Raw genomic sequence first — 26,099 nt, 5'->3', positions numbered from 1 at the left:
CTCTTTTATTTACATTTGAACAAAAAGTGGCATGTCCAAAATTATTCATACCCTTCTCAATAATCAATAGAAACGCCTTTATTGGCTATTACAGCAATCAAACGCTTCCTATAATTGCTGACCAGCTTTTTGCATGTCTCCACTGGTATTTTTGCCCATTCATCTTTAGCGATGAGCTCCAACTCTTTCAGGTTGGAGGGTCTCCTTGCCATCACCCTGATCTTTAGCTCCCTCCACAGATTCTCAATTGGATTTAAGTCAGGACTCTGGCTGGGCCACTGCAAAACGTTAATGTTTTGTCTGCTAACCATTTCTTCACCACTTTTGCTGTGTGTTTTGGGTCGCTGTCATGCTGAAATGTCCACTGGTGCCCAAGGCCAAGTTTCTCTGCAGACTGCCTGATGTTGTTGTTGAGAATTTTGATGTATTGCTCCTTTTTCGTGGTGCTGTGCTGTTTACTGTGATTAGGTTCCCTGGTCCACCGGCTGAAAAACACCCCCCAAAACATTAGGTTCCCACCACCATGTTTGACAGTGGGGATGGTGTTCTTAGGGTTGAAGGCTTCTACTTTTTACGCCAAATGAAGGCTACATGATTGTGGCCAAACAATTCAATTTTTGTTTCATCTGACAATAAAACAGAAGACCAGAAGTCTTCTTCTTTGTCCAGATGAGCATTTGCAAAGGCCAAACAGGCTTTTGTGTGCCTTTATCTGGAGAAGTGTTGTCCTCCTTGGTCTGCGTCTGTGGAACCCAGCGGTGTGCAGTGTCCGTTGGACTGTCTGCCTTGAGATGTTGCCACCAGCAGAGCCCAGATTCATCAGGATGGCCTTGGTGGTGATCCTTGGATTCTTCTTTACCTCTCTCACTATCCTCCTGGCCAGCACAGGTGTCACTTTTGGCTTCCGACCATGTCCTCTGAGATTTTTCACAGTGTGGAACGTCTTGTATTTTTTAATAATACTTTGCACTGTAGCCACTGGGACTTCAAAACATTTAGATATGGTCTTATAGCCCTTTCCTGACTTGTGAGCAGCCACAATGCGCAGCCGTTGGTCCTCAGTGAGCTCCTTTGTCTTAGCCATGACTGTCCACAAACCAACAGCAGAGAGCTTCTGTTTTTCACCTGTTGAGTTGATTAAAACAGCTGTTCCCAATGAATCAGGGTAATTAGGCTGCTTTAGAACAGCTTGGACTATTTGGAATGGTATAGAACTTTGGATTTTCCCATAGACTGTGACAGTTTGCAAAGGGTATGAATAATTTTGGACATGACACTTTTTGTTCAAATGTAATCAAAAGCTGAGAAATATTTTTTTCCACAATGATGCCTCTCGTACATCGTCTTATTATCTTTTGCGAGAAGCCTGTGTCATTTCCGGTCAAAAAAAAAACTTGCTGGTTGAATAAAAGTAACTTTAAGTCAGAATTTGCCAGGGGTATGAATATATTCGGGCTTGACTGTATGTATGTGTACTGTGTAATTTATATGCATATCTAAAAAACACAAACTTTTACTGTCGATGCGATTAATCTTGATTAATCGATTCATCATGATTAATCACATCCAAAATAAAAGTTGATTTTTTACATAATATATGTGTGTGTACTGTGTATATTTATATGTATACATTGTACACACATATACACACACATTAATTGTAATTAATCAATTTGACATCCCTTTTTTTAAAATAACTGTTTAAGAAACAAACAAAAAAACTGTTTGAGAAACGGTTTTGAGAATCTGTCATAAGATCTGCAGTTTACATCTACAGTTGCTGAGAAAATCGCTACTAATTTACTTGAACACTATCACTGGCATCTGAAAAGGTTTGGTGCTTCAAGAATGTGTTGTTACTAACAAACTAGAGACACATAAGTGCATTGACCTTTAGTATGTAACTGTAGAGTCACTTTGTAGACCTTATGGAGGCATATTTACATAAAGATTTTGTTTTATATTTGGGAAGATTAACACTGCTGCCAATTTTTGTGGTAAAAATTGTGCACATCTGTATAGTGTTTACAGGCTTTACTTGTTAAAAACATTAACATTACTTCCAAAAAAAATGGACAAATTCTTGGGCAATTTCCCATTATTATTATTATTTTTTTTTTTCCCCTGGAAGAATGTACACAAAAACATGTTTCTGTTCGTTTATACACTCTACAAATTAATGGCACATGTGGGTTTAGCCATAATAGAGGTGCAATTTGAATTTTAGTAACACTAGTTTACGTAATATTGTTTTTTTTGTTAATGACCTGCAGAAGTTTTGGCACAATTAAGCAGAATTAAACATTTAAATTGTTTCTTTGCTGAAAAGGTTTTCCGGGACTCAAGGTGAAAAGATAAATGTTTTGGATTTTTGGATTTTATACATTTCTTTATAATCTTTTCCAGTTCTGGTTTTGGTATGTTTTGCACCCTGTTACGTTATTGTTAGAAAAATGATTTAGCATTTTTATTTTGTGAGGCAGACAACCATTATTTTTTTGAAGGTTAAGCACCTCCTAAAAGATAAGTTCAGTTTTTCCACAAAATATTCACATACAGCACTCAATTATTTTAATGAGAACTTTGCTTAAAATCAGTCTATTAAGACATTACACCTGCCACATACAAACTGGCTCAGACATTAGATGACAGAATGCGTGTAATGACACTCCAAATAGAAACATGCCCGACAGGTCCTGTTCAAATGGCAGCATGTGATCTTGTGGAAGCAAGTGAGACAGAAACATGAGCCAACTGCTGCTCATGCCTCGGTGCAAACAGACACATCGGACATCATCTGAGGGAAAGAATTAGTTTACTTATCCGACGTCTGCGGTTCTTCTAGCACCGGACCGGATGTCTTTGTTTGCCTAATTATCCAGAAAGAAAAGCCATTTCCAAATGGAAATTTACACATTCTGCTACAGTCAGGCGTGCCTTTTTGTGTTTGGCGCAGAATGAAATCAAAAGGACCTAGATGTAATTTAGCAATAAATCAATCATCACTTCAGGACAGTCAGACTTATTCTTATACAGCTACTAGACATAAAGATAGTTACGGTTATATCGCTCTGTCGGCTGATGAGAATTATTTTTAAACATACGCCTGTAATAACAGCAGTGGTATGTTAACTATGATCGGGAATTTTAACCATCATATTGATCACTAACTTTAGCCCGCTGCTCGGAAATGACTGTGAAACCTTTGACTTAATGTAACTCCTGAGACAAACACGTGAACCGTCTGTTCTTGTATAACGTGTTGGACTGATTCTTGCTCCAGCACTAACACACCTGCCTGTAATTTTCGAAGGAACTTAAAGACCTTGATTATCCGGCTCAGGTGTGTTTGATTAGAGTTGGATCTGAACCTTGCATGAAGGTAGATTATCACAAGCAGATTTGACATCTTAAGAGTAAATTACATTTATTTTAATTTGTGAAAATATTTGACTGTGCTATTGTTTTCACTGGATTCTTGAGCAACTAAATGCAGCTTTAGTGAGCATTCTTTCAAAAGCATTAAAACAATCTTACAAACTCTGAACCTTCAAAATTTTTAATGTACCACCCTTTATGTTTCCGCCACTGAATAAAAAATAAATAAAAAAGTACTTGCCACTTTTTAATCTCACAATTCTGCCTATTTTATCGCAATTGCGAGTTTACATCTAGCTTCTCTGACTTTTTTTTCTCAAAAATGAGTGATGTGAACTCACAATTGTGAGATATAAAGTGAGAATTGTGAGATATAAACTCCCAATTATGACTTTTGCGTCAGAATTGCGTAATATAAACTCGCAATTGTAAAATATTTAGTCAAAATTGCAAGATATAAAGTCAGAATTGTGTGATATACACTTGCAATTGAGATACAAACTCGGAATTAAGAGATATAGACTCACAGTTGTGAGATATAAAGTCAAAATTGCAAAATATAAAGTCATACACTTGGAATTCAGACTTTTTTTTCTCAGAATTGAGATATAAACTCAGAATTGCAAGACATAAACTCGCAACCATGAGATATAGTCAGAATTGCAAAATATAAAGTCAGAATTGTGAGATATAAACTCCCAATTTTGACTTTTTTTTCCTGAGAATTGTGAGATATAAACTCACAATTCTGACTTTTTTCTCAGAATTGCGTAATTTAAACTCACAGTTGCGAGATATTAAGTCAGAATTGCATGATATAAAGTCAGAATTACGTGGTATAAACTTGAAATTGAGAATTTCTGAGACATAAATTCGCAATTGTGAGATATATAGTCAGAATTGCAAAATATAGTCAGAATTGTGTGATATAAACTTGCAATTGAGATAAAACCTTGGAAATGAGAGATATAGACTCACAGCCAAAATATAGTCAAAATCTCAAAATATAAATTCAGAATTGTGTGATTATAAATTTACAATTCTGACTTTTTTTCAGAATTGTGAGATATAAACTCAGAATTGAGAGATATAAACTCCCAATTTTGACTTTTTTCTCAGAATTGCATAATACAAACTTGCAATTACAAGATATTAAGTCAGAATTGCATGATATAAAGTCAGAATTGCGTGATATAAACTTGCAATTGAGATACAAACTCGAAATTGAGAGATATAGACTTGCAGTTGTGAGATATAAAGTCAAAATTGCAAAATATAAAGTCAGAATTGTAAGATATAAACTCCCAATTTTTACTTTTTTTCTGAGAATTGTGAGATATAAACTCACAATTCAGACTTTTTTCTCAGAATTGCGTAATATAAACTCGCAGTTGCGAGATATTAAGTCAGAATTGCATGATATAAAGTCAGAATTGCGTGGTATAAACTTGCAATTGAGATACAAACTCACAATGAGAGACAGACTCGCAGCCAAAATATAGTAAAAATCGCAAAATATAAAGTCAGATTGCACTAAATAAAGTCATAATCGCAACATATAAAGTCAACTGCAAAATATAAAATCAGAATTGTGTGATATAAACTTGCAATTACAAGATATTAAGTCAGAATTGTATGATGTAAAGTCAGAATTGTGTGATATAAACTTGCAATTGAGATACAAACTCAGAATTGAGAGATATAGACTTGCAAACGGTAGATATAAAGTCAATTGCAAAATATAAAGAATTTTCTGAATTGTGAGATATAAACTCTAAAAGTCTATAAAGACTTTTTTCTCACAATTCAGATTTTTTTCTCAGAATTGCATTATATAAACAGAATTGTGTGATATAAAGTCAGAATTACGTGATATAAACTTGCAATTGAGAGATAAACTCAGAATTGTGAAATATAAATTCAGAATTGTGCGATATAACCTTGCAATCGTGAGATATAGTCAGAATTGCAAAATATATCAGAACTGTGAGATATAAACTTGTAATTGCGAGTTATAGACCTTTTTTCTGAGTAAACGATGAGTGCCACAATTATGAATTCTTACGTCAGATTGAATGCTTTTCTGTTCTGTTCCCCATAGGAACCCATTCAAATAGCGTCCATCTGTTTTAATGTAGCTAAGGTCCGCTGCTTCGTGTCATCTACACACTCATTAAAGTGAGGCACTGACAAGTGATGTCATTGCCACATTGCAAAGTGATGGCGCTATGGAGCCATGTGCTATTTAAAAACATTTTAATAGGTTTAACATTAGATTATCAACTCGAAACATACGCTAATTTGACTACAGGGTTTCCGCGGGGTCTTAAAAAGTCTTAAAAAGTCTAAAATTTAAAAATCAAAATTTTAGGCCTTAAAAAGTCTTAAATTCGCTGTTCTAGGTCTTAAATAATTTTACACAGGTCTTATTTTTCCGATGTCCATGTAACGCTACCTCTAATGCTCATTTAAATTCTCTTTCTGTTGTTTCCGTGGTGTTGTAGTTCTTTATTTCACTATTCCAAATATAATTTGCTGAATTTAAACTACAAATGAGACCAGCATGCAATAGCCAATCAGCTTTCTGTTATTGGCGCGAGTCTCTCTCGGATTGTACCGCAGAGGAAGTGCAAGTTTAGCGATACTGGGCTTGGAAAAACTGAATATAGGGCTTGGCTAAGGCCAGTTGCTAACAACTGTAGATTTTTTTCTCCCTCTGTGGAAGTTACTGCGTCTTCAGACAGAATCGCAGTATTTATATAACATTTCTAATATATATATTTATAAATCAATAAATGTATTTAAAACATTAATCTCACTTTTAATTTTGCAGTGTAAATTGTGTAATCTCACTGCTAACAGCCATTTAGAATTTATTGATAAATTCATAAAATAAATTCCAAAGGTACGCATACATTTCAAAAGTAAAAAAAAAAAATCGCTTCAGATTTTTTTTTTTTTTACATCAGATATTTCTAGTGGTACTTTTATGGGGATATTTTGTGTGGAATAGTATCTGCTGATATGGAAAGTTCACTGTATATCGTAGTAATAAATTTAATTTATGACAGCCATGAAATTTTGTTTACTTTTTACATTAAACACATTAAATATCACATATGCATGTAATATATTATCTATTTCCATTACAGGTTTAGGTCTTAAATTTCATATAAGGTGGTATTAAAAAGGTCTTAAAAAGTCTTAAATTTCACTTGTTCATATCTGCAGAAACCCTGGACTAGAAACAATATAGACCGGAAATGCAAAGTATTCTTTCGGTTCTTTCGTACTTACTTCCGTGTTCAGGAAAAACGTCTATACAGTCTGACAAAAGACAAGTATTTTCTCAGAATTAGGAGTTTATATTTCACAATTCTGAGTTTATATCATGAACTTCTGACTTTACATCTTGCAATTCTGACTTAACGAGCAATTCAGACTTTTTTTTTCACAATTGCAGGATATTTTGACGCAATAAATTCGCAGTTCTAACTTAACTCTCAATTGAGTTTAAATCTCAATTCTGAGGGAAAAAGTAATAATTGCGAGATAATAAAATGTAATTCATTTTTACAATTTTTTTTATTCGGTGGTGGAAACAGACTTTCATATGAATCTGAATAACTGACTTCTGCTTTTCTTTTTTTCTTATAGTGTTGTTTTAGACTTTCATTCTATAGAAAAAAAAAAAACATTCTTTAGAATACCTACAATCTGCAGAAGAAAGGTCATACCAGGGCTCCACAATAAGGACTGCCCGGAGCCAGCGTGCAAGACACTCGGGACAGGATCGCCTTGTCACTAAAGTTTAATTTGCCTGCGACTGTTTGTCAAGTTCGTGCAAATACAGTCTTAGAATCGAGAAACAGCTTGTGTTTTTAAGCTTTTAAATGCTACGTTCTCTGTGATGTCGTGAACACCATATTGCTTTTCGGTTCCTCTTATCTGATTGGATGTTGTGAGCACTGTTTTTTTCCGTAACCTGGTAACAACCAGTACAGCGAAGAGACGGCAACATGGCGGCAACATCAAATTAAAAAGAAAACGTCTGTTTCTAACTCGCATTTGCGACTAAAAATTACTAACGTTACGTACGACTGTGAAAAAAAAATATTTAGGAGCACTATGTGCGACTGACCCCATCAGCATATTTGTGTTTGCACTCAGGGGAGCTTCAAAGGTTTCTACACGTTTTTGCGACGTTGAGTAATGTATCACAGACATTTCTCACGAATCTTTTCATAAACAAAGTGTAGAGAGAGTGTAAATAAGAGACTGATTGATAGAGAGCACCGTTGATTATAATAGGCTTTGTAATATCGCAAACTAAGATGAGTGACAACTTTTAATAAATGTTGTGGGAGTTTGTAAATGAGGTATTGATTTAATACAACAGTTAAATAAACAAGAAGCTATTATTAAGTTAGTTAGTTACATTGTCTGACTATAACACTATGCCTGATTTTGCTCTGTTTCGTCTTCAAAAGTGCCTGAGCCACTGCGCATCTCCATTCAAACACAGCGGTGCTTCGTTTATGAATGAACGTGCGTTTTTAAACGAATCTAGTGAAATGATTCAATTTCCCATTCATTAAGAGTCACTTGCTTTATTCCCAAATGAACCATCCGTTCGAACGAATCAAATGAATATGATTCAGTAATTAAATCAGTCTCTTGCCGCCACCTGAATACAGATGAATACTCTGTATTCAAAATTTTATAACATGAATTTATGAATTTGATTGCACTCATGGCACCTCTGAGCCTAATTAAACATATGAAAAGGTAAAAACAAAGGTAAAAAAAAAAAAAATTCATGGACGACCACCGTAAAAGCAAAACTTTTAACATAAATTCTGCTTAATAACACTGTTTACTAATATTGTTTAATTTTCTTCTTTGCAACAACATTCCTTTAATAGGAGTCCTCCATTTATGTATAGTTAACTGCTGATCTGGGTCCATCAACCTGGACATACTGTTGTGCATAAATTTAGTTACATCACATTTATAATTTTTTAAAATTGTCAATTGTATTTAAGGAAATATACAGTTATATTTGGCTTTTGACACATTATTTAAAATGTGGCAAAGAAATAACTATTAACTTTTTATGTTTTTGGTTGGGCCAGTAGAAAAAATCCTTAGCGTTGAACCCTGAATTGACTTCCTTTCTTCTGGTGTATAGACTACTTTTACGCAACTTTTTAGTGTTGTTGCTTTTTGGAGCTTAACAGGTGTAGTCTCTATGAACTGTATAAACTATGTACAATGCAATGTTGTTAGAACGATAGATAGATAGATAGATTGATTGATAGATGTGTTAAAATGCTGTGATAAATTGTTCTTCTTTTGCCTGCCAATATTTCCTTCATAAACAGGAAGTTTGGGAAGGTTTGAGGTAAGAGAGGCCTGCCAAACATGGTTTATTGCACTGCAAAACATTTGTCTTCCTCTCTTCCATCATTCTGAAGACTTTGGCTGGTAGTACAGCACATTACTGATCTCTAGACTACCCACATCGCAGCAGCTCCACATAAAACAGCCAAGACTGTACATGCACAAAAATGCAGTCTGTCAATCCATCTTGTTTTTTTAACAACAGCCGCTCAAGCCTCCAAAAGAAAACCCTTGATGTGATTTTTTTTTTCCCAACAACACACTACAGAATATCCTTTTATAGATATAAACTTTGCACAAATTCGATTACGGGCATGGTTTCAAATTCAACACAATCTAAAATTATCTATAGGCAAAGTGAGAATGTGTTTGAAAACTTTTGAAGACTTTTTTCACTCCAGGTCTTGCATAACAACACACTTATGAAGAAAACAATGTTTTTATTGTACATGCAACCACAAAACCAGACATTCAAAAATATCTGATTGGAGATAAGCAAGTTCAGTCACTGCCGAAAGAAACTGAACATCTTCCCTGCATTCTTGCGGGATGAGCTGTATAGATTGTAAAGCCAGCATTCATCATGCTCTATCATTACTAGATGCACATGGCATGGTATAGAAGTATCTGCCAGTCATCCAGAGTAAGAAAGATCATAAATATTGTCATGACAGAAGTTGAAGATTCAACTGAAAGTTTTCAATGATCCTATCAGCAGCCCAATGTGGAAAAAAGACCACACAGCCTCATTATCACGTTCCTATGGAAAATGTTTTTGTTTCCCTTTTTTTTTTTTGGTAAATCACACGAGAGATGATTCCTTACAAATAAATTTGCCCGTGCAAGATGCTATCCGTGCCAAGAAACTATTTCTAGCTTAGGATGTGGCCTCAGAGGTAAAAGTATGTGCTTGTTTTGCAATACTTGTGCATGGAGATGGATTAGTCTGAGATAAACCAGTTAATTTGGACTTGGGAAAGACAATTTGTTTTGGTCTACCATTCCAACATTCCTCTGGGTTTTGATACAGACTGCTAACTTGTAATGGCTTGTTTAAAAAAAAGAAGCTGGCACACAACCCAGAGCGTTTGATTATTTCACAGCACAAATTGATGCAATTCAGCTCTTGGCTGCCCATAAAGGTCATTATGTTCCATTTGCTAAGAAAGCAGGAGCTGAATTGGTCTCCTTGTTGCCTCTATTTGGACAAGAGTCTCTGAATAATTAGTCTGCACAGACACCTGTTACACAGGCACCTGCACAAGAAACACTTTCTGTCTCTGTGTGCCATTTCATAGTTCTAGACTTTTATAGAGTGTAGATTTCCTTTTAAAAATCTATTTTGATATATGATTTACATTCATATTTAAATATAAATTTAATAATAGTTAGAGAACAACCTAGAGTTTCCTAAGTTTCAAGGTCCTTGCTTAGTCCTATTTGAAATTATTATAACAGGAGTAAAAACACAGTTTAATATATTCTGAATCACATATAAAAAAACTTTGAAATATTTGAAAAAGAACACTGATCAAAATTAGAGAACGCCTACAGATACAGTGAGGGAAAAAATTGTTTTGATCCCCTGCTGATTTTGTACGTTTGCCCACTATCAAAGTAATGATCAGTCTATTATTTTAATGGTAGGTTTATTTGAACAGTGAAAGACAGAATAACAACAAAAAATCACATTTTAAAAAAGTAATAAATTGATTTGCATTTTAAAGAGTGACATAAGTATTAGACCCTTCGCAAAACATGACTTAGTACTTGGTGGCAAAGCCCTTGTTGGCAATCACAGAGGTCAGATGTTTCTTTTGGTTGGCCACCAGGTTTGCGCACATCTCAGGAGGGATTTTGCCCCACTCCTCTTTGCAGATCCTCTCCAAGTCATTAAGGTTTCGAGGCTGATGTTTGGCAACTCGAACCTTCATCTCCCTCCATAATTTTCTATGGGATTAAGGTCTGGAGACTGGCTAGGCCACTCTAGGACTTAATGTGCTTCTTCTTGAGCCACTCCTTTGTTGCCTTGGCCGTGTGTTTTGGGTCATTGTCATGCTAGAATACCCATCCACCACCCATTTTCAATGCCCTGGCTGAGAGAAGGAGGTTCTCACCCAAGATTTGACATACATGGCCTCGTTGATCATCCCTTTGATAGGGTACAGTTGTCCTGTCCCCTTAGCAGAAAAACACCCCCAAAGCATAATGTTTCCACCTCCATGTTTGACGGTGGGGATGGTGTTCTTGGGGTCATAGGCAGCATTCCTCCTTCTCCAAATATGGCGAGTTGAGTTGATGCCAAAGAGCTCGATTTTGGTCTCATCTGACCACGACGCTTTCACCCAATTCTTCTCTGAATCATTCAGATGTTCATTGGCAAACTTCAGACCTGTACATGTGCTTTCTTGAGCAGGGGACCTTGCGGGCGCTGCAGGATTTCAGTCTTTCACGGCGCAGTGTGTTACCAGTTGTTTTCTTGGTGACTACGGTCCCAGCTGCCTTGAGATCATTGACAAGATCCTCCCGTGCAGTTCTGAGCTGATTCCTCACATTCTTATGATCATTGAAACTCCTCGAGGTGAGATCTTGCGTGGAGCCCCAGACTGAGGGAGATTGACAGTTATTTTGTGTTTCTTTCATTTGTGAATAATCACACCAACTGTTGTCACCTTCTCATCAAACTGCTTGGCGATGGTCTTGTAGCCCATTCCAGCCTTCTGTAGATCTACAATCTTGTCCCTGACATCCTTGGACAGCTCTTTGGTCTTGGCCATGGTGGAGAGTTTGGAATCTGATTGATTGATTGCTTCTGTGGACCGGAGCCTATTATACAGTTAACAAGCTGAGATTAGGAGCATTCTCAGTTTGTTACCTGTATAAAAGACACCTGGGAGATAAAAATCTTGCTGAATGATAGGGGATCAAATACTTATTTCTGTAATACACTGTAACCTTGAGGCTAAATATTCATACTAAAAGCCAGAAAACTTCAATTTTAATTTAATCAGGACTTAAAGTGCACTCTGCAGTGACCAAGCCTCTCATCAGCAGAGAAAATCAAAAGGCTAAACTCATCTTTTCTGAGGAGCATGTTGTGTGGAGAGAGGAGAACTGGTCCAAAGTTCACTTCTGTGATGAAAGTTTAAATTATTCGGGTCTGATGGGAAACATTTTGTTCTGCGTCACACTGAGAACAGACTGAATGCAAATGTTTATCAGAACCTTCTTCAGCGACATGCGGTTCCTTCCCTGCAAGCATCTCCCAACCAGACTGCAATTTTCATGTAAGACAATGCCCCCGTCAGACTGCAAAATAAGTGAAGCAGTTCCTAGAAGCTAAAAAAATTGAAATAATGAAACCTCCTGATCTAAACCCAGTTGAAAATCTCTGGAAAGTCCTTGGCGACAAAGTTATGGCTAAGAAACCCACCACAGTTGTGGAAATATGTAAGAGACTGGAAAAAGAGTGGATCAAGATCACACCAGCGCAGTCTGAGAAACTAGTGATGTCCTGCGGTCACAGATGTGCTGAAGTCATTCAAAGCAAGGGCCACTACTCCTCCTTCTAATTTCTGACAGCTGTAACTCTTCAAAATTTTAGTTGTAATCTTTCTTAGTCCTACAGTCGTTGTTGTTCTCTAATTTTGATCACTTGTTTTTCACAGAATAAGTGCCTTAGTTATTTTGTATCTATCACTTAACTAAATAAATATCAACTAACTATCTAGTAACTAATCAACTGTTATCTAAATTGATAATAGGAAGTTCAGTTAGAGCACTGTTATTAACTGTTAAACTAAGTAATCTCTCAATTAACTATCAGCTGTAAAACTGTCAATAAGCTACTAACCAAAATATTTTTACAAGATGATTTGATTTGAAAAAATTGTGAATATAAAAATAGTTAGAGCTCACGTGTGCATAGTTCAGGGTTTTCTGTTCATTGTAGTATTAATACACTTCTGTCTGGAAGCTCCAGCGCCTGGTGAGTCAGAATTGTGGCAAAGCTTAAAGCATGAAAAAGTAAACCAAACAAGTCAATGGAAAGCACAGGGCATTAAAACAAGATGATTTCCAAGTCATTGATTGAATATTCCTTGGAGTGCAGTTAAATCAGTGATTAAGAAATGGAAAATGACTGTATAAGAAGGAGAATGCTGAAGGAGGCCACCAAGAGGCCAGCGATAACTGCAGAGTTACTGGCTTCAGTGACTGAGTGACAGAGTGGCAAAGAGAAAGCCATTAATAGAAAAAAAAAAAAGTTATACAACATCTCGACTACAGTTGCGAGAATGCATGTGGGAAACTCAGAAGCCATCTGGATGACGGTTCTGTGGTCTGATGAAACCAAAATTGATCTTTTTGGCCATCAGACTAAATAGCATGTCTGGTGTAAGTGAATATCATCAGAAAAACAGCGCTCCAGCTGCGAAGCATGGTGGTGGCAGGGTGCATCAAGCTGTGCGGATGCTTCTTTTCAACAGGCCCTAATTGGATTGAGAGAGTTAAATAAACAAGGGAATCATGGAGAAAAACGTGATGGAGTCGGCTGGACACCTGTGTGTGGGAGATTTGCTTTCCATCATGATAGTACCCGCAAACATAAAGCCAAAGCTAGAGGGGTGTATTCAAAACATTGTTAATGTTTTGGAGTGGCCAAGGCCATATCCAGATCTCAGTCCAGTTGAAAATTTGTGGCTCTCCACTCATGATCTTCATGCAACCTGACTGAGCCAGCTGACAGATGTGCAAAGCTCTGTCTGTCTGTCTGTCTATCTGTCTTTCTATCTGTCTATCATTCTGTCTTTTTATCTATTGTTCTGTCTCATGTTCTGTCTCTTTCTCATGATCTTCATGCAACCTGACTGAGCCAGCTGACAGATGTGCAAAGCTCTGTCTGTCTGTCTATCTATCTTTCTATCTATCTATCATTCTGTCTTTTTATCTCATGTTCTGTCTCTTTCTATCTGTCAACTATATATCATTCTACCTTTTTGTCTATCCTTCTATCTTTTTATCTATTGTTGTCTGTCATTCTATCTTTCTATCTATTTCTCTGTCTATCATTCTATATTTATGTCTATCGTTCTGTCTATCATTCTATCTTTCTATCATTCTGTCAATCATTCTATCATTCTATCATTCTCTCTATCATTTTATCTTTATCTATCGTTCTATCATTCTGTCTATCATTCTATATTTGTCTATCGTTCTGTCTATCATTCTATCTATCGTTCTATCATTCTATCCATCATTCTATCTTTCTATCTGTCATTCTTTCTATCATTCTATCTTTCTATCTATCGTTCTGTCAATCATTCTATCTTTCTGTCCATTTATCATTCTGTCTATCATTCTATCTATCGTTCTGTCTATCATTTTATCTTTCATTCTGTCTATCATTCTATCTATCGTTCTGTCTATCATTCTATCTTTCTATCTATCATTCTATCTTTCTATCTATCATTCTATCTTTCTATTGTTCCGTCAATCATTTTATCTTTCTGTCATTCTATTATTCTATCTATCGTTGGTCTGTCATTCTATCTTTCTATCTGTTGTTCTGTCTATCATTCTATCCTTCTATCTATCATTCTATCAATCATTTTATCTTTCTATCTGTCGTTCTATCATTCTATCTTTCTATCGTTCTATCATTCTATCCTTCTATCTATCATTCTATCAATCATTTTATCTTTCTATCTGTCGTTCTGTCTATCATTCTATCTTTCTATCGTTCTATCATTCTATCCTTCTATCTATCATTCTATCAATCATTTTATCTTTCTATCTGTCGTTCTGTCTATCATTCTATCTTTCTATCATTCTATCCTTCTATCTATCATTCTATCAATCATTTTATCTTTCTATCTGTCGTTCTGTCTATCATTCTATCTTTCTATCGTTCTATCATTCTAACTTTCTATCTATCATTCTGTCTGTCTTCTATCGTTCTGTCTATCATTTTATCTTTCTATCTGTCATTCTGTCTATCTTTCTATCTATCCTTTCAATCATTCAGTCTTTCTATTTACCATTTTCTGTCATTCTATCTATGGTTCTGTGTGTCATTCTATCTTTCTATTTATCTTTCTGTCTATCATTCTATCTTTATATCATTCTGTCAATCATTCAGCCTTTCGATCTATCATTGTCTGTCATTCTATCTATGGTTCTGTGTGTCATTCTATCTTTCTATTTGTCATTCTGTCGATCATTCTATATTTCTATCTATTGTTCTTCTATCTTTCTATCCTATCATTGAAATTTATAATTATATCTTTCTATCTATTCTGTCCTTCTATCATTTTGTGTATCATTCTATCTTTCTATTGTTCCATCATTTTATCTTCTTATCATTGTCTATCATTCTATATTTATGTCTGTTGTTCTGTCTATTCTATCTATCGTTCTGTCTATCGTTCTGTCTATCATTCTATCTTTCTATCCATCATTCAATCTTTCTATCATTCTGTAAATCATATCTTATCTATCTATCGTTCTGTCGTTTTATATCGTTATGTCTCTGTCAACTATCTGTCTTTCTGCCTTTATGTCTGTCTTTCTGTCTATCCTTCTATCTTTCTATCTATCGTTGTCTATCATTCTATCTTCCTATCTATCATTCTGCCTTTCTATTTATTATTCTGCCTCATTTTATATATCATTTTAATTATCATATTATCTGTTGTTCTGTCAGTTCTTTCATTTTATATCGTCCTATTGTTCTGTCCTTAACTTTGTTCTGTCCTTTTATTTTTCTGTCGTTCTGTCTGCCTTTTGAACTTGCTAAACTTTTAGACAAGGCTTTGCCAAACCAGTATTATAATTCATTATTAACATTTTTGTCTGTGTCCTCAAGGTTATTACATAATCTGCCTTGATCTGCTGACAACTGTCTTGTATTCAGTAGCATAAAAGTGCTGTCAAACTTCAAACAATCTTTTTCATTCATTGTCTCTGTATGTCTGCAAATAGTTTTTACAGCCTGAGGTCATTTGTACTTTTCTCCACCGTTCTCAGATATCAGTTAGTTTATCGGATCATAATTAAAGCTCCATGTAATTCAGTTCCTACTGCGATTAGTCTTCCAGCACATCAGTTTTTCCAAGATTATGTGAGATGCAGATGGAATATACTTATCATGTTTATATTGTTGGAGTGTCAGAAGAAATGAAGACTCGTATTAAAATCTGAAAAGGGTAGCTGAAACTTAACTGGCTCCAGTGAGCTCCAGGCACCCTTGTTTTCCATTTCTGTTGGCTTGAGAAACGTCTTCCCCTTCTAACGCTGCACGTCTCCATCAAAGGCAGCGCCAGTCCACATTAACTGGCCTTTATAATGGCAGAAATGCCATTAATGGAATAAAATGCTCCACTTGTTGTTTTGGAACAGCTCGTTTTTGTTCCATCACCTTACATCAGAGCTTCTCGAGAATTACGTATGTCCTCAGTCAGACCGATGCAAGCCTTTTCAGAAGCTCTGCTAAAACTTAGTACTCTTGTTTGGCGGGCAAGCTAGAGTTTTGAATGGCACATTTATAGAAATGCACTTTTAATGTCATTCCAGGAAATAAAAATCTGTAAGAGACCACTAAACTGACGCAAAATCTGCTATTAAAACCTACTGCAGGCTCTAAAAATAAAATTTTGTCATGGAACAGAATACCAGTTTTGTACGTATTGATGTTTTTCTACTATCGTAGACTTTCATCAGTGTATAAGTATAGGAAATCTCTGCATTAGCAGAAAGGCAATGCAAAGGAAACTCTGTCATGTTATTACTGGGTCATTGAAATTCAACCATAATGGTAGTTTAATGGCCAATGGGAAAGCCATCATTCTGTTTTAGGGTCTAAAGGGAGCTATGCAAGACACATAGTAGCAACGAAGTAGAGCAGACTTTGGTTTGCTGTGTTCACTTTGACAAAAACATGAGACATATGCATTTTGGACAGCTGTATGTTCAGATTCTCAGTATTTAATAGAAAGTAAAGTATTGTTAAACTGATTTTTTTGGTAGTGAGTAAGCATGACCATAAGAGGATTGCTGGATCTCAGGCTCTGTCACCATGTAGCATCTGTGACATTTCAAAGAGTCAGAACTAAAATAAACCAGCTATGCAATCGAAGAACCGGACAGATTTAAATCAGTCACACATGAAATTTCTGGGTCCACTTCACATAGTATTCGTAAGAAAAGAAAATCCTTAGCTGAAAGCACGTGGTTTCCCAGTTGCTTGTTAGACCCTGATTTTTTTCTGATATTTTGTCACTTGTTTCAATTAAAACTTTCTTGAATACAGTTGTTTATTAAGTTGAAGTGCTAAAACAACTAAAACGGACAAAAAATACTAAAACTTTATTAAATCTAATGCTTTAATAGTGTACCAGTGATACTAAAATAACACTGGATTGATCATGTAATTATTTTTAGAATCAATTATCAATCCTCGTAAAATTATCCTTTTCTGTCCTACAGGTTTTCGGATTCTTTTTCCGATCCTAATAGCTTTTCTCATAAAAATAGTAATGTTTTCTAATACTTTTTCCACATCTTTTGTTCAGTTCCATTTGTTAAGACGACTGTCTGCCAAAATGGTAGTGATTATTATTAAGATTAAAGCGTCTCATCCACAGTAATGTTATGCAACCCCTCAGTTATCCGTAATTTATTCAGCGTTAGGTGGCCAAAAGTAATTTTGCAGAGTTGATTCTGTGAAATGAGCTGCAGTTTTTTTTAAGGCAAACTATATCCATATGTGGCCCGTCACAGATTTTAACTGAAATAGACAAAGTACATTACAGTGGCACATGTGAAATGCAATTGGCTGAAGGACATCCGTGAAAGATTAGGTCCAAACACATGACTTTTTGAATATATTTTAATCACACATGGTCTGTAGCGTGTTTTGTGCTGTTTGCGCACAACACGTCATTTATTTCTAAAAACGTCATATTAAAAAGTTTGTGTTGTTGTGATTGGCTCACAGGTGGCTGGAGGTGGGTGTGGTTAATCTGACCTGTACGCAGTATTGGGTGATTTATCTGCGGGTGCTGCAGGAGGCCATCTGGCCTGGAGGAAGTCTGCCGGCTCAACCCAGACCCCAACGCAGCCAGCGGCAGAAAGAAGAAAGCAGAGAGCAGGCTCTGCAGTGCCTTATGAAACTCCTGCCAGGTGAGACCCAACGTAATATGCATATAGACATATATTCATAATATATAAATATACACGTATGAATGCTTTTATTCAGCAACGATGCATTAAATTGATACAAAGTGACAGCAAAGACATTTATATTTTTTACAAAATATTTTGGTTTTAAACTTTTTATTCATCAAAGAATCCTGGAAAAAAAAAAAATAGTTTTCACAAAAATATTAAGCAGCACAACTGAAGACTGGAGTAATGATGCTGAAAATTGAGCTTGTAATCAGAGGAATAAATTACATTTTAAAATATAATAAAAATAGAAATATTTCACAATATTACTGTTTTACTGTATTTTTACTCAAATAAATGTAGCCTTGGTGAACATAATAAGACTTCAAAAAGGCAATATTTCTCATTTTAATGTACTAAATTAACTAAAACTAAAATAAGTAAAATGCATAAAACTACTAAAAATGACAAAAACATAACAAAATTACTGATAGTTTAACTAAAATTTAAATTAAAATGGAAATTCTAAAATGAAAAACTGTTAAAATATTAATAAAAACTAGATATGCACCAATGCGAAATTGAAATTTCTTCATTTCTCGTGGTACGTTAGAGGTTAACAACAGCACTTTATTATATTCAATGCTATTTATTTTCAGATTAAACATTCACACTCAAATAAAAAGGTTATGAAACTCAATTGCACGTAAGGTAGTTTTCAGAAAAACTTGTGTTCAAGACAGATTGATTCAAACATACATACATACTGTAAGCTCTCTCTAGTGTTTTTATATAGCTAACTAATGAACTGTGAACACTGGATAACTTTCCTCAAGCAAATGCAACATTAAGTGTAAGTTGTAATGCATTTTTATACATCTTCTAATTAGAGGTCGACCGAAATTGGTTTTTACCGATACCGATAGCTAGGTTGGACCACACTGGCCGATACCGATTAATTAACCGATAGTTTTTGAAAATGGATACTGAACGGCAACTAAAATAGTGCTCTACTATTTTTTAAGAAGTACTAAACCATACTTTGTAAATTAATAAAAAATATTAATATTATTTATATATTGATCATTAAAGTTATTTCATAGTTCATTAATGTTAACAAAATAAACTTCAAAATTGAACAATATATCAGTAAATGTTGAAATTAACACACTCTAACAAAAGGAACGACACGTCTATTCTACAGCTTTCATCAATCTTAGTTGATGTTACAAATGGGCTCATTGTAAAGTGTTATTTCATATTAACAGTAGGGGTGAGAATCTTTACATTTTAACAATATGTAAAATTGCAGTTTCTATGCTTTTTGTTTATATTTGGACTCTGTATGTCAGTACTGCCATCTTAAAATTAAGATTCAATTTAATAACATTTTATATCAAATTTATTTCTTGCAAATTTTACTTTATTTATTTTTATTATATAAGCAGGCTACTTTTTAAAACAGTAGACAGTGACATAGACAGTGGCTGCTTTAACAGGCTTCAATGAATGCACAGATCTATTTCGATATATCAGATGTTTTGTCCTGCTCTGAAAACATAACTGACTGTGTGTACTGTACATCAGTTTCAAACAAAAGTATTCGAAAATGCAAGTGCATTTAACCGCATCCGCAATCAAGCTTTTTCGGACGAACAAACATAAAGCGCAAGTGAAAGTCTGTCAGTGCGCGAGTTTTGTGCATCTAATAGTACTGCATTACAAACGGCAGAAATGAAGGCATATCTAAAGTAAAAGACTGAGGGTGGAAGCACACTCTGTCAAGCAATACGAAAACCAGAAGCACGCGAATGAAGCAAGCGCGCAAAACAGACCCACGAGAGGAAAATAACAATGCGAGAGCGCATCTGTGCACCCGCGAGAGAGCATTAGTACACCGCAAGAGCGCAGAACAGTATTTAGGAGCAGAAATGAATTCTGGTGCAAGCCCCTGCTGCCTAGCGCGCGCAGCTGCACATGAGCGCTCGCGCGACTACTCAACGCGCTGGCTCGCTCGAGTTGACTTTTGACACTTTGAGGGCGGGGCAATGACTTTTGTCGTCCCACCTGTGATTGGTCATTTGTAAAACCCAATCAACTACAATCTGCCGGCTCCCCTAAGATATTATTTGTTATTACTCTGACCCTGCCAACAAATCTAAAGAATATATTTTCAACTTTTTTATTTTGTTTGGCAAATTCTTCATACATAAGCAAAAATGTATGGGCTCAATTCCCACTCTTTCGCATTTTCTGATTGAGATTGGCTCACTGCTCACATCTTTTTGTTTGACTTAGTAATAATAAATGTGTCAGGTTTTTGGAAATATATTAAAAAATTATTTCTGTTAACTCTGATTAGGGTTAGATAGCTTTCCTTCATTGCTCTTACATTATTATTATTTTTAATTATTATGTATGTTTTTTTTTTCTTATTCTAAGCAACATACCCCCTTACTGTATTTTATTTCTCCTCTTCTTACTTCTATCTTCTTTACATTGTTAATGTTCTCCTGAAGATGATTGTATATTTCTGTTTGAATAATAATAAAATAAAATAATAAGAAAAATCTGCCGGCTCCCCTCCCCCTTACAGCATTTTCGTCAAAGAATCCCCAAGATGTTGGAGAAAAAGGAGGTAAAACACAATGGCAAGCATTATTGTCCTTAATACCATAAGGAGGCAGCAAGAAAGGTCGTCTCACTGCTGCAAAGCACCCTTTCCCGGCCTGCAACAAGAGACAGTGAGGATTGTTCTCATCCTTTACCTATACTTACACTGATCTGCTTTTCTAAAAGATTGACAATTACATCATTTTGCACATTGATCATATAATGTATGATATTAAAGCAGCAATGTTATCACCATTTAATATAAAAGTAGTAGGGTAAGTGTAAAGTGTAAACCTACATGTGCTTTTTGGAGATACTGGCATAAGGTAAACAATAGGTTAACATGTTTACCTCTCAATTAATATATACTGTAGTAATGGCTTGATGACATGCATTTTATAATCTAAAATTAAGATATTAAATGAATAATGTTAAATGTCTCATGGGTAGACTTGGTACATATTTTGCTCATTTTATAACTGATTTAAAAATATAAAAATTGAGTTGCCTAAATAATCTATATACTGTATTATATTATTATTAACTGAGGATTATATTATTATTATTATTATATTATTAACTGATGATTTTATCTACATGCATTAGGCAGTAAACAAAATAAGTACCTTCGAAATTGTACAATACAATATCATATATTGAATATATTGCACTGGAAACACAAAGACAAAGTCCTGCTACATGTTTAAACAAGAGTGAAACTGATTAAGCAAATGACCAATCACAGGTGGGAAGACAAAAGTCATTGCCCCGCCCTCAAAGTGTCAAAAGCCAACTCGAGCGAGCGAGCCGTGTTGAGTAGTCGCGCGAGCGCTCATGTGCAGTTGCACGCGCTAGGCAGCAGGGGCTTGTGCCAGTATTCTTTTCTGCGCCTAAATACTGTTCTGCGCTCTCGCGGTGTACAAATGTGCGCTCGCGGGTGCACAGATGCGCTCTTGCGTTGTTATTTTCCTCTGGTGGGTCTGTTTTGCGCACTTGCTTCATTCGCGTGCTCGTGGTTTTCGTGCGCGCGACTTTTGACTCTATTTAAACGCCATAAAAAACACAAGCTCATTGAAGAGAGGATTGCGATGCATCGGAGAATCCATTTTTCACCCACCCTTAATGAAACCGGGCAAAAGTGCAGTGCTGCGCGGACAACTCGCAGGTAACACACACACACACACACACACACACACACATGTTGGGTTTACATGTTTTATGGGGACATTCCATAGGCGTAATGGTTTTTATACTGTACAAACCGTATTTTCTATGGCCCTACACCTACCCTACACCTAAACCTAGCCCTCACAGGAGATTGTGCAAACTTTTACTTCCTCAAAAAAACTCATTGTGCATGATTTATAAGCCTGTTTCCTCATGGGGACCTGAGAAATGTCCCCACAAGGTCAAAATTTACTGGTATTCCTATCCTTGTGGGGACATTTGGTCCCCACAACGTGATGAATACCAGGTACACACACACACACACACACACACACACACACACACACACACACACACACACACACACACACACACACACACACACACACACACACACACGTTGGGTTTACATGTTTTATGGGGACATTCCATAGGCGTAATGGTTTTTATACTGTACAAACCGTATTTTCTATCACCCTACACCTACCCTACACCTAAACCTAGCCCTCACAGGAGATTGTGCATACTTTTACTTCATCAAAAAAACTCATTGTGCATGATTTATAAGCCTGTTTCCTCATGGGGACCTGAGAAATGTCCCCACAAGGTCAAAATCTACTGGTATTACTATCCTTGTGGGGACATTTGGCCCCCACAACGTGATGAATACCAGGTACACACACACACACACACACACACACACACACACACACACACACACACAGGACACGTCGCGTGTAGTTCAAGGGGAAGTCTAAAACAGTTTATTTAATCACCAAATGGGCAAATGTTTACTTAAAGAATGATCAAAAAAGCGGCAAAGATTAGTTTAAACAACAGACCAAACGAAAAGAGAAAGAGCAATATTGTTGTAGCCATTTAAGTTTTTTTTTTCTGTTTTACATTGTTTAAATATTATTTGTTTGTATTTTGTTTCAGTTCAATCTGTTTATTACGAAAGAAGTTTGTGTAATTTGTAAATGTCATAAAGGACGTGGTATAAATTGGACGGCAATACGCCGGGAGAATTGGAGAGGGTAAGACAATTTTTTGACCACTTCGTATGTTTTTTATTTGTGGAAAATCCCTTCTTAAACGAATTTCGTTTTGTATAATTTTTATCTTAATTTTTAATACATATTTTTGTTGATCAGTTATTAAAATCAAATAAGAACAAGGAAAATTGGCATTGTGAAATAAAGTGTGTAACTATGCTTCCGCGGCCTGAAGAATGATAGCTCTATATGAAGCATACAGACTTTATTAGAGCTACAGAAATACAAACGTTTCGCTTAAATGCACAATACTCAATCTTACAGCCCAGGGTCAAGTCTTTATGAACATTAAAAAAGATTTGGGACAGATATGAGGTAATGTAAAACTATGAATGGAGCGCTGTGGCGCAGCAGAATTTCTGTCGGCTGAATGAACAGTTTGCTTTCTCACTTCACGTCTTTAAATCTGCAACTTTGCTGGCTAACAATATGACCAGCTGGATATAAACTAATGCAAATATATGGTAACAATCCTGGCTTTAAGCATTGGGGTAGGACTTAACCTCTCATACTCTATGACAGCGGAGCAGAGCGTGAGCCGCTTCAGCAAAGAAGGCAACCCGGAAAAACTATCGGCAAGGATTTTTGCTGATAACCGATAGTTCCGCCAATCAACTATGGGTGCCGATTAATCGGCAAAACCGATACATCGGTCGACCTCTACTTCTAATGTTCATTTATGTTTATTTTGTACTGTAATTTTACACTATAGCTGTTACAGCGATCTGTCACACCTCATTTAAGGGGACAGTTCACCAAAAAATAAAAATTCTGTCATGAATTATTCACTCGCGAGTTGTTCCAAACCTGTAAGACCTTCGTTCATCTTCGGAACACAAATTAAGATATTTTTGATGAAATCTGAGAGCTTAGGGTTAGGGTTAGGCTAGCACAAAATGTATTGACCTTGACTGTGGTAGGACCCTTGCTGTCTATAGAGGGTCAGAAAGCTTGCGGATTTCATCAAAAATATCTTAATTTGTGGTCCACAATGAACGAAAGGTCTTATGGGTTTGGAATGAAATGAGAGTGAGTAATTCATGACAGAATTTTCATTTTTGGGTGAACTATCCCTTTAAGAGCGTCAAAATTACATTTATTGTTTGAATTTTGTAATAAAATGTACAGGATTTGAAAGCTGAGACATTAGCTCATTTCACACATACAGTCTTTACTGGTAAATTACCGTTAAGAAATCATGTGTGAGCAGGCCCTTTTCAAAAATACTGGTAAATTCATTTTGGCAATTTACCGGTATGAGAAATTGTAACATTATCAGTAAATTACCTGTAATGTGCTCTGTGTGAAAGCAGAACGAGATTACTGGTATGAGCACGTACAAATTCAGGGGCCAGTTGCATAAAAATAGCCACTATGTTAAGACTGTGTCTTAAGAAATAGTTTGACCAACTAGCAGTTAGCCAAGAGGTAATCAGTCTTTCTTTTCTGACTCAAATTGGGCCAATCTGACTTCAAAATGTTATGACCAGTCTTGAAGAAACAAATTAGATGGATAACTTTTCAAGACTAGTCTAAGAAGTTTATGCAACCAGTCACAGAAAGTGCTGACATAAGACTACTCTGGGCCAATCATAACATTCTGATGAAATGACGCATTTACTCTTTGTAGTTTCTTTTGTAGTGTCTCTGGGCCAAAATCAGCTGCATGAATGTGAATGTTTGACACAAAAATGAAAACATCAACAAAAACAAAAACCGCATTTATCCCTTTATGTTTACAAACACAGACCTGGGAGGCACAGACAGAGGTCATTTCTGGGTAATGATGTTGCAGAATTTACCGGTATTTTTTAACAGATGTGTAAATGGTGCTTTACCAATAAAAAACATGAAACACTGTTGTCTGTCTAAACAGTGCATTTTTGTATTTACCGGTAAAGTCATTCTGGTAATTTTACAGCAATTTACTGGTATTACTGTGTGAAAGGGGCTATTGTTTCTTATCAGAAGTAACAAAGCACAAAGCTCTTTGTGATGTCACAGAATTTACCTGTATTTTGAAACTGATGTGTGAATGGTGTTTTACCGGTAAAAAGACAGAGCTTCATTGCCTGTGTGAACAGTGCATTTTTTGTATTTATCAGTAAAGTCGTTCCAGTAATTGTACAGCAATTTACTTTTATTACTGTGTGAAAGAAGCTATTGCTTCTTATTAGAAGTAACCGTGCACAAAGCTCTTTGTGATAATTGGATTGGAGGCACATTACAAATAATGTTTCATAGGGTCAATAGAACCTGCGTTAATTTCACTGTGTTAGTGCATTATTATTGCTTTAACCTGTACAGCTAAATTCAACACAAGAAACATTTTGTTCATGCAAGTTGTTGCCTTTAGTTTGACAGGAAATAATCGGCTCTGACTGTTTGCTTTTATCAGTCGATACCGATTATTGTTTATTATCATGTAAATGACATAATCTGAGATTTTTCGTTTACCTTTTGAATTGACTGATAGATCAGTAATTGATTTAGAATAAAAAAGGAAATGAATATGTAAAATAAGAGCTTGTAAAATCAAGCTTGCAAATTTGGCAACCAGGCTCACCCTGGAGAATAGCGCTCGCAAATAATTTTGATTCAGACACACAGCTGTTCAGTAACACAGCACCATTGCTCAGGAGATGAATCAATGAATCAAAACTTAAACAAGAGAAGTTCATGGGAAACCACCTCTCAAGAGAAAATGACTGTTCTTCATCAATAGTTTGGTGCAGTCCAGCAGATCTCAGTGTTCCTTGACTGAGTTTATTGTGTGGTTCTGTGTTTTTACAGATCTGATCTCTGATATGCTGGGCTCTGAGAAGTACAAGATATCTTGGCAGATGGTCGTGGATTCTTTTCAGGACCCCACTATAAACAGGTGTGTTTGAGTACTAAACACAGGCGGAGATCAGCCTGCAGCCAATTGTTCAACACGTTGCACTCCAACATATTTATGAGGATATTAATTTTGATTGGAAATTCCATCCGTGGAAATGTCAGCACGTATATTAAAATATGACATCTCATCATCAATGTTTTGTGCCTGTAAAAGAGCATAAGTATTTCATGAGGTAAGCAGACATGGCCTAGTGAACATATGGCTTTAATGGTTAAAATGGCCAGGTTGTAATTTACTTACATCATCTTGTTATGGCACAGTAAGTAAGCGATGCCATTAAAAGAATGCAAAAATGTGCTTTCAATAGATACATCGGTGACATCTTTGTAGACTGCTAGCACAGTGGGATGCGTGATTTATTCTTACCGGCTTGGATTTTTAGGAGAGCTGCTCTTTGATTTACTAGAACATGCTGT

General features: G+C 35.9%; 1 protein-coding gene across 3 annotated transcripts in view; it reads left to right on the top strand.

Annotated features, from left to right (window-relative positions):
• Positions 1-26,099, top strand: part of snx19b (sorting nexin 19b) — a 50,025-nt gene that overhangs the window by 19,851 nt on the left and 4,075 nt on the right. For all 3 annotated transcript variants that reach the window (XM_073817588.1, XM_073817587.1, XM_073817586.1), the window contains 2 exons: positions 17,777-17,961; positions 25,575-25,662. In XM_073817588.1, coding sequence (XP_073673689.1) covers positions 17,777-17,961; positions 25,575-25,662 — 273 coding nt within the window. The remainder of the gene's footprint in view (positions 1-17,776; positions 17,962-25,574; positions 25,663-26,099) is intronic.

Source organism: Garra rufa, chromosome 14 (assembly GCF_049309525.1).
Source record: "Garra rufa chromosome 14, GarRuf1.0, whole genome shotgun sequence".
In the NCBI taxonomy this organism is placed as follows: Eukaryota; Metazoa; Chordata; class Actinopteri; order Cypriniformes; family Cyprinidae; genus Garra; species Garra rufa.
This window is presented reverse-complemented; position numbering and strand designations above follow the sequence as displayed.